Source organism: Mus pahari, chromosome 6 (genome assembly GCF_900095145.1).
Source record: "Mus pahari chromosome 6, PAHARI_EIJ_v1.1, whole genome shotgun sequence".
NCBI classification, from domain to species: Eukaryota; Metazoa; Chordata; class Mammalia; order Rodentia; family Muridae; genus Mus; species Mus pahari.
The window spans coordinates 58,208,009-58,218,507 of record NC_034595.1 but is presented as its reverse complement, the minus strand read 5'-3'; the positions used below and the strand labels follow the sequence as shown (position 1 = coordinate 58,218,507).

Below are 10,499 nucleotides of genomic sequence, written 5' to 3'. Positions count from 1 at the left end.
AGCCACCATGTGGTTGCTGGGATTTGAACTCTGGACCTTCGGAAGAGCAGTCGGGTGCTCTTACCCACTGAGCCATCTCACCAGCCCTACATTTCTTTTTAATAAAGCAAAGATAGGATCAACAGAACAAACTCTGATACATAATGAATGACAAAGGCGAGGGACATGCACCTCGGAAAGCTCACCTTTCTTTAGTACAGAAGGTAACTGGCAGCACAGCCACATGTGGATCACTGTTCTATGTCTGAGTGAGGGGATATGCGGAGGCTGGCTCCTACTCTCTTGCTTTGGTTTTGGACTAACTGCAGACTAATGCAATGGTGGCACAGAGAGAGCATATGACATTCAACATCCAAACTTAACTAAGCGTGACACGCTAAATCCATCGCAGGACAGACTGGTAAAGAAGTCAGGAAGAACACGGAGTCACGGAAAGCTTAGCCTTCACCTGACCCCATAGCAGCTAAGGATGAGCAACAGAGTGGAGTTTTCAACCTATAAACAGGATGGGCAGGGGCATGAGCCAGCATCTTCTTGTCATACCAAGTTCCTCCTCTCTTCTGTTTATTCTTATTTCAATTAAAAGAAGGTAAAGGATAAACCTAAACAAAGCTGCTACAAAGTATGGCAATGTAAAAGGAAGGAAACAGAGGTCAAATCAGACTTGACTCACTCATCTGTGTGAAGGTCCAGAGCAGTGCTAATCCACGCTTTGGGAATATGGCCTGGGAAAACAAGACCAAGAGAAGACCATGAGAACTTAGTCAAACTCTTCACCATGCCTTAAACTATAAGGTTCAAGTGTGCAGAGAGACCTCAGTTAAAATGCTAGGCTGTCTGACTAGGAACAGAGAAGAAAATAATTTCTAAATCCTGGAAGTCCTGGATGATTCTGACATATACATGTCTTAGTCTCCATGGTTATTAAAACAAAACAACTATGACAATTACGATAAACAGGACAACTATGACGGACTGTGTGCAGCACTTCCAGCTTTTCAGTACAGAAAGCGTGTGGATAACAGATGTGTATCATGAACCAATTCCATAATAGCCTCAAGTCTACAGGTGAGAAGTCACTTATCCCTGCCTCTCACTCCTGAGAGCAAAGCACGCAGTTGTGGAGCTTCAAGGCAGGCGAGATGGCTCAGAGGTAAAAGAGCTCACCACCAAGCCTACCAACCTGAGTTCAATTCCCAGAACCCACCGACAGGAGAGAACCAACTCTTGCAGCTGCTCTCTGGCTCTGACACGTTTACCATCTTGAATGGTGCAGACTGCTGTGCACAGAACTCCAGAACGTTCTCCCCATGCAGGAGTGAACAGCTGGCAGCTCCCCTTTGCCCTGCTCTCAGCCTCCACAACAGCTCTTCTGTCCTGAGTTGTGCTGCCTGTTTTTCTGAGGTGAACGTAATTGCTCAAGTACTGCAACACAATAGATTTCTCTGTGTTTAAAGAGTATTTTACACACACATACACACCCCACATTTCCTTTAATAAAAAATTCCCTTAACCAATCCTGACAATTCAAACAATGAAATCAGTTGGGCTGATCAATATCAATATAAATATATATAAAAAATATTAATTCAATAAAGAGTAACTTTGTGACTTTTTCTATACTATAAGCTAATAATAAGCTATATTAGAAAGTAGAAATTCTTACCAAAAAAATAATACACAATGCAGAAATTTCTGACCATGAACAGGGATTCCACACAGCTATGTTTAACTAGTAAGAGGAAAGATCTCCGGAAACGCAAAAATTTGTACTGCTGTGAAAAACAACAAGAAAAATGTGAAATGACACATTCAGCATCATCCTGGTGAGGAACTAGCACAGCAGGTGAGACCTGGGCATTCAGGACGAACAAGCGGGCGAGAGAGCAAGGGCTGTAGCTCCATGCTTCCCTAGCACGACGTGTGAGGCCTGGCTCAATCCCCACCACCCAGAATCAAATCTAACAAAAGCCCAGGAGATGGTTCAGTGGATAAAGATGTCTGCTGCCTGCCACGCCTGATGATCTGAGTTCTAGCCCACATGAGCATAGTACAAGAGTAAGCTATGTGCATGCGCACATATTCTCTCTCTCTCTCTCTCGCTCTCTCTCTCTCTCTCTCTCTCACACACACACACACACACACACACACACACACACACGTAACTTAGAACTTAAAACTGTACAAAAAAACCCGAACTATTCTGATGTTTAAATAATTAAACGATTTTTACACTATACAACTAAGATCAGAAATAAGAAAATAACAATACTAATCCATATGATGTTAAGAACTATTGATCAGGAACATGAGAGCCCTGGATGCTACAACAGGAGCACTCACATCGCTCCAATCATCTGCAAAATCAACATAGCTGCTACATAAAAGCATAAAAGCAGTTCCTTATTATTTGATAATTCTAATAACAACAAAAAATTACCATATTAAAAAAATAACAAAACCATACTTCAGAAGCATTGGCTAACAGCTTCCTCCTCTTCCCGCCATTCACTCCCGAAATGCTACTGGAACTGACCCTCTTTATAGAATTTTAGAAGCTAAAGAAAAGCATAGAATTGCAGTAACAGATGGAAAGTACTCTGATACCATGATTGTAGCATGGCTATGTGGTCACAAACTGTTCAGCTTCCACTGTACTGGTGCAGTCAAAGATTTCAAAGTACAGACATGAAACTGCATTCCTCCACGTAGCCACTGGTGAAACCACCCCATCACTTCACAACAGCAAGGACACAGGTCCTACAGCAGCTCTTGGCATCACTACCGAGGTACTAAGAGCACCCACCATACCTCCACTTGCTCCCAAGCTCAAATGTTTTCCAGTTAGGTTTTAATCTTCCCCCATCACTCTTGTCATTACAGCGGGCTAGAGAGACAGTTCAGTGGTTTAGAACTTATGCTCAGCTCCCAGAACCCCCATCAGGCAGCTCACAACTGACTGTCACTCCAAATCCCAAGCATTTTCCAGGTTCTTCAGGGCCCCTGTAATCAAATGCACACACCTGCTCACAAACATGTAATTTAAAAAATCAACCTTAAGAAAAAAAAAAAAAAAAAGGAATCTAGGCAGGGTATGATGGTGCACAATTCTAACCCAGAACTCAGGAGGAAAAGGCAGGCAGATCTCCGTAAATTCAAGGCCAGCCTGGTCTACATATTGAGTTGCAGGGAATCCAGGGAAACAGGGAAACCCTGTCTAAAATAATAGTAGTGATGGTGGTCATAGTAATATTATGAGAGATATAATATCTGACATGAGCATTTTAATTGTATTAAGCAAGCTTAAAGCAAAACAACTAATGGGCTGACTAGATTTCTCATAGGTTACATTAAAAAATACTAAATGATATGTACAACAGGAAGCTGTATGTGTAAACTCTATTATTCTTAGGAAGCTGGTTGACAGGCAACACCAAAAACAATTATGACAATGACAATGATAATAATAATAATGGTTATTTTTGCCTGTTAAAAAAGGGGGGTGGGGGAAGCAGTGGTGGGGCACACATTTGATCCCAGCACTCGGGAGACAGAGACAGGTGGATTTCTGAGTTTGAGGCCAGCCTGGTCTACAGAGTGAGTTCCAAGACAGCCAGGGCTATACAGAGAAACCCTGTCTTGAAAAATCAAAATAAATCAAAATAAATAAATAAAATAAAATAAAATAAAATAAAATAAAAAGGGGATGGAGGACTGGTGAGAAGACTAGTAGATAAGGGAACTTGTTACCAAACCTGACATCCAGAGTTCAGTCCCTGGAACCCGCTCAATGGAAGAAAGGAACTAACTCCCAGTTATCCTCTGACTCCATGTCACAGGTGGACACGTGAATGTAGATGGACACACACAAACACAGAAAATGTAATAATTTTTTTCAAACTGTTAAGTCTCTTTCTGTTGAGTTTGGCTGTGAACTTGAAGTGGCTATGCCAGGAAGGTAGTGGTCTATAACCAGTAGTAAACTCATCAGTTAGGAATCAGAGGGAGAAAGACAGCCACAAGTCCAAGGTCAGCTGTCTGGCCTGCATAGCCAGCTCTGGGACAATCATGGGTACATAATGAGATCCTGTCTAAAAAATGAGCCGGGCAGTGGTGACGCATGCCTTTAATCCCAGCACTTGGGGGGAAGAGGCAAGTGGATTTCTGAGTTCAAGGCCAGCCTGGTCTATAGAGTGAGTTCTAGGACAGCCAGGGCTACACTGAGAAACCCTGTTTCAACCCCCCCCAACACCCAACATAAAAGTAAGTAGGCCAGGCGTAGTGACTCAAACCTTTAATCCCAACACCTGGGAGGCAAAGGCAGGCAGATGTCTGTGAGTTCAAGGCCAATTTGGCACGTGTGCGCGCGTGCGAGCGTGTGCATGTGTAAAATGAATTCTGGGACAAGCAAGCTACATTGTGGCACCCTGTCTCACATAAAATAAAGTAAGTAAATCGAAGTCTGTGACTACAGGTATCCAGCAGTCCTTAGAGGCTCAGCTCAGGGGAAGGGAGGGGCCTGTCTTCTCACATCTTCTTCCCTATCAATCCCCCTCTGTATGCACCTTTGATGAGGAAAGACTGGTCCATCACTTCAACCACTCACCCAATCCTCACTTCTCTGCCCACTGTCCTGCCCAGCAGTCCTCGGAGGACAGCACCCACCTGACAGATGACTACATTCGTGTGGCTACAAGCCATGTCTCAAATATATATTTTGGTCAAAAGTTAAATTTTAAAGCTAGGTATGGTAGCACATGCCTGTAACTAACACTTGGGAAGCTGAGGCAGGAAGATCCAGAGTCAGGACCACAAAGACCCTGCCTCAAAAAAGAAAATCTTACAAAGTTAATCTAAAGTGAAAGTTTATCATCTTAGAATAAACTTTTGAAATACAAGAACCCAAAATTTTATCAAGAAATTATAAAAATAAGTACTAAAATTTGGCACTATATGGTAGATACAATAAATCTGTAACGTTAACTAATAGCTCCTGTGTTCAATGTGTATCTGTTATATAGATGGTCCATTTCACCTCAAGACCCAGCAAGATGTTCCGGAGTGTCCTATTTTCTCCAGCACTTTCTTTTTCTCCTTCTCTGTATTTGTTATTTGGACTTGAGACCATGGACCACAGGGCGTCCTGTATGGAGTTTTCTCCTTGTTTTCTCCTTGAGATGCTATGAGTGCATCCACTGTCACTCCTCTTCACAATGAGAAGCGTCCCTGAGGAGGAAGTGTTGTTCACACACTCACAGCTGCAGAAGGTGAGGACGTGATCTCCTCACAGATGTGTTTTCCCCAGCTCTGCTCACCAACACAATGGGCACGTGACTAGGCCTAGCGACCCCCTCCTCAAGGACAACATTCTCATCACCACACGACTGCTTTTTTTTGTTTGTTTTGTTTTGTTTTTTTGTTTTTTTCGAGACAGGGTTTCTCTGTATAGCCCTGGCTGTCCTGGAACTCACTCTGTAGACCAGGCTGGCCTCGAACTCAGAAATCCACCTGCCTCTGCCTCTGCCTCCCGAGAGCTGGGATTAAAGGCGTGTGCCACCACACCCGGCACCACACGACTGCTTTATGCCTCACTTCTTCTCACCATGCCAGAGCTCCCAGCCAGAGCAGAAATGAAGTACATAACACACAAGCAGAAACTGGGACCCAGAGACTGAGTGCAGATCATCAATTTGTATGCCAAGTACTTTTAACTGCTACGACCCTCACCTGTTTCAGCTTAATTTAGGTTAAAACAAACCTAGTGAGTAAGCTGAGAGGGTGGCTTAGTCAAGTGTTTGCCATCCAAACATGAGGGCTTGAGTTCAGATTCCCCAGACTCATGTGGAAAGACAGAAATGGTAGCACATGCCACTAGGCATGCCAGACAGGAAGATTCCTGGAGCCCACTTTGACAGGTTAATAAATTCCAAATTAAGTAAGAGACCTTGTCTCAAAATCTAAAGTGAAAAGCAATTGAGGAACACAGTCAACATCAACCTCTGGTCCCAACACACACATGTGAGCAAGCACACACACACACACACACACACACACACACACACACACATACACACCCTAACTGAAGCATAGTTTTTGCTACACCACTCAAACCAGGCGAAGGAGTTTTATTTACATACCCATGTCTTGTTCTGGAAAGGGTCTGAGACAATAATTGAGTGTTCTTAAATCGAGTGCACATCCCTAAGCAGGTGGCTACACACTTCCCCTCCTCCAGCCTGCTCCATCACAGCAAGTGGAACTACTGACCAGCAAAGAGGGAACAGCCTCCCAGCCTCCCAAGAGTGGCAGCAGGGAAGCACGGCTTAGCCCTTAAACACACTCTTAAGTTAAGCTGTTAAGAGAGGTTCTCTCCACGGCTACCCTCCGGACTGGCTGAGAGCAAGCTGGGATTACAGACACCTGGGCTACTGCACTTTCATGGGACCTGAGTCTGGCTGTCAGGCCATTTTACCCATGGAGCCATTTTAATTTTACTGATCAAATCTTGAAGTAATCAGATGAGGCTGGCCATACGCACAGACATGGCAGTGTTGATATTACCAAATGATAGCTAGGAAATGCTCAAATTGTATCTTACCTGTATAATAGGAAACGGAAGATAATTCATGTTGTTAATGAAATACAGAAGACTATAGCTATAGCCCATGAATGCTCCAGACAGTAGGAAAAACAGATGATATTCATTCACGCAGGTCTGAGCAGCACGGCTATCTAAGCTGAGGGAAAAAGTTAAGCTATTAATAGTTGAAAACACATTATCGTTGTTTTAAGGCTATTTGCCAGAAGGCAAAATTCCAAGTGAATAACTTAAGAAATGCCCCAAATTCTAACCAAATGACTCACTTTAGGTAAACGGGAGTTTACCTAAATACTGAAGCATCTTCCCCTGAGGCCTGGGATTCGCACTACTGCTGTCTCCTTGGGAATCTGAGGTAAGAATGTGTGTAACAGTCATCTTGCTCCCAAGGCAAGCTGACTGCATCTGATAAGGAACTATAATTTGCATGCGCCTAATGGAGGTGCTGAAGCTCTGAGCTTCTCGAGTCTCTCCTAACCAGGCAGCCTTCTCAGGGCCTCCGGATGCCTGGAAAGATCGAAGACCTGGGGGCACTAGCCTCTAAATCAGGACAGCCCGCACCTGACTCCTGTGGACCGTGTCTCCCTCTCCTAGGTATCTCTCTGCAGCCATGTCCCAGAACTCTCAACTCTCAGGCAGCTTAGAGACTGTCCCTGAGTCACCCTCAGGAACCCAACAGTGCCCACACAGCACCTTCCACACACAAATATATCGAGAATTTTGCTAATTTTCTCAAACATAAAATATCACTTAACAACTTGATACACAGAAACAGGAATTCCTGTGAGAGTCTGGAAAACAGGGTGCTACACTAGTGATCTCCACAGGTCTCCTTTGACTTGGTAAACAACAGGCTTTCTAGAAAGAAAAGAAGAAAACTTTACCATACCTCTCAGTTCCAGTGCAGGGAACCACGAGAGAGCTGTACTGGCCCTTGGTCATGATGGCCGCACACCAAGCCACAGCCATTCCCATCGCGGCGTGTATGAAGGAGTGTGTGAGCTGCTGGGGATGAAGGATCCGCGCTATCAGGGCCAGTCGGGAGCCGGGTATGGAGGGCACGACTGCAGAGAGCACAGTGCGGCTTTCTAAATGTGGTGCCTCAAGCCAAGGAGCAGCGCCTTCCCTTGCACCACAGACACACCCAACTGATGGAAATCCACTACAGAAAGCTCCAGCTAATGAACCCAACCTCAAAACTCTTGAAAATAAAGAAATACATATACAAGAAAAACTAGGGAATCTGGATAGGGCCTTGACGGGACAATATTCATTTCAACTTCCTTGGTTTTGTTTGTTTGTTTGTCTTATAGACAAGGGCTCATGTTGCCCAGGCTGGCCTCAAACTGATTATAGAGTGGAGGACATTTCTGAACTACTGATATTCTCCTGCCTGTCTCCTGACTACAGATGTGTCCTCATGCAATTGGCCTGTTCATTCCTTTAACTTAGTATTCCCTGATAGCTAATATAATGCCAACTCTGACATTTTCCTAAGTAACATAAAATAAATAATTTAGATAGTTCCAAATCACCTTCATTTCAACATTTGAGATTCATTAAGACTCCATCTGTGAAAAATAAGCCACAAAGACGTAACTTACAATAATGAATATCAAATGTTATCACAGACATGTGTGCCACTACACCCAACTCTGATAGGTATTTTCATTACATCAAGTCATTTATTTGCAGGGAGGTATGTGCAGAGGTTAGAGCTGGTTCTCCTTAACCCACTGAGCCTCCATACTAGCTCCTATACAGTATGTTTAGGACCTCTCCAACAATCCAAAAGAGTTCTTTGGAAGTTCTTTGGTAGACAGCTGTGGAAAAGGGGAAAGGGCGTTTGTGCCTGAGACCTGGCAGCCCTGGGCTCCCTGACACAGGCAGTAATAACCTTCTTTTAGGTCACCCAAGGAAAAGCGATGGCAGTGTGGGCAACAGCCGGGTGTGGGGGAAGGGCTCCAATACTTGGCATTTTAGGAAAGAAGCGGCTAACACTTCCTCTTCCCCATCAAAAATGTCCCCAAAGCCAATTATGTGACTGATATTCTAACGTGGCAAACCCTGCCATGTCCCTCAATGTTCTTTCAAGCTCCATCTTCTCCCTAGAAAAATCATTTCTCTTCTTTGTTTGCCTAACACAACTCCTCCTTCAAAGTTTGATGAGCCATAAGCTGCTCTAGATACCCTCCACGCTGGGTCAAAGATGGCCCTCTGTGCTCCCTCAGACCTGCCCAGTGCACATAGGGCCTACTCCTACAGGATGAGCCAAGTGAGCAGTGAGGCTTTAAAGAAACTAGTGAGCCAGGCGTGGTGGCACACGCCTTTAATCCCAGCACTCGGGAGGCAGAGGCAGGTGGATTTCTGAGTTTAAGGCCAGCCTGGTCTACAAAGTGAGTTCCAGGACAGCCAGGGCTACACAGAGAAACCCTGTCTCGAAAAAACAAAAAAAAAAAAAAAAAAAAAAAAGACACTAGTGACCGCCTTTAACCCCAGCACTCAGGAGACAGACGCAAACTCAAACACTGACTTTGAAGCCAGCCTGGTCTACAGAGTGAATTCTAAGACAACCAGGGCTACACAGAGAAAACTGGTCTCAAAATATAAAAATAAAAATGCTAACTCAAGCGCCCTCACCTGGCCCTACATAGAGAAGGCCCAGAAGCATAGGAAAAAGGGAAAGAGCACAGGCCATACATAAGCCAAGGAGTTCTGAACAGGGCTGACTAAACAAAGAGAAGAAATTAATTAGCCACCAAGAAAGCACTAAGAAAGCAAAGAAAAATGATACGTATTTCTATACCCAATAAGGACTTAAAATTTTACATACTATTTTTTAAGATAGAATTCTTTAAATACTAAAGAGCTAAGAGATGTTACAGCAAAAAATATAAGTAAATGAAATACATGAATAAGTGAATAAATAATCAGAAAAACCATAAGTGACCAACTCAGGAATCGGAAGAGGTAGGAAAGGAACAAGTCAAGTAAGAACTGTTCTGGAATCCAGGCTGCTCCCAAGGAAAAGCCCATTTTTCTTTAAATATTATAAAGTCACAGACTTTGATATTTGGGGAAAGAAAAAATAAGTCAACAGCCACAAATGCAGTGGCACATGCTTGCATCCCAGTGCCCAGGAGGCTCAGGCAGGAGTGTTACAACCTTGAGGTCAGTCCAGATGTGGTCCCCTACCTTACAAGAATTATCTAATAATTAATTTGCTAACTCAGCTTTAACACTAGCCGTGAACTATTAAAAGCTTTTACATTTCTTTTTTCATTGGGGCAAAATATAAAATAAAATTTACCTTTGATCATTTTTAAATGCAGTTCTGAGACAGGAGGACAGTCACACTGCTGGCAAATTGCCCCAGAGCCTCCTGACCCTTTTTCACTGCAGCCCCTGGCACTAGCAGTCCACTCTGTTTTTATGACTGGACCTCTTTATATACCCAGCTTCCCCATAGCAGACTCATAAACGTCTATCATAAAGATCTAAATGTCTCTTCAAAACAGAAACACCAAAATAATTATAAGTACAACTGAAAGGATAACAGAATACAGCTATGCGCACATTTCTTAAATTCTGCCCTAAGTAAGATGAATTATTTTTGTTTTGCTTGAGACAAAGTCTGCCATTTAACCTAGGCTAACTGGCTAACTCACTACATGGTGGAAGCTGGCCTCAAACACATGGAGACCCTCCTTCAAACCTACTCAGTGCTAAGATTACAAGCACACACCACCACATCTGATGCTCAAACTTTTTTTTTTCTTTATTTACATTTCAAATGCTATCCCGGAAGTTCCCTATACCCCCTCCCCGCCCCTGCTCCCCTACCCACCCACTCCCATTACTTGGCCCAGGCCTTGCCTTGTGCTGGGTCATATAAAGTTTG

General features: G+C 43.7%; 1 protein-coding gene across 2 annotated transcripts in view; it reads right to left on the bottom strand.

Moving 5' to 3' along the window:
* Window positions 1-10,499, bottom strand: part of Ndc1 (NDC1 transmembrane nucleoporin) — a 49,260-nt gene that overhangs the window by 33,904 nt on the left and 4,857 nt on the right. Inside the window, exons 4-7 of one of the 2 annotated variants that reach the window (XM_021200009.1) lie at window positions 7,488-7,662; window positions 6,599-6,737; window positions 1,667-1,775; window positions 674-725 (exon numbers count right to left, since the gene is read on the bottom strand). In XM_021200009.1, coding sequence (XP_021055668.1) covers window positions 674-725; window positions 1,667-1,775; window positions 6,599-6,737; window positions 7,488-7,662 — 475 coding nt within the window. The remainder of the gene's footprint in view (window positions 1-673; window positions 726-1,666; window positions 1,776-6,598; window positions 6,738-7,487; window positions 7,663-10,499) is intronic. The other variant, XM_029540253.1, reaches the window with a different exon arrangement.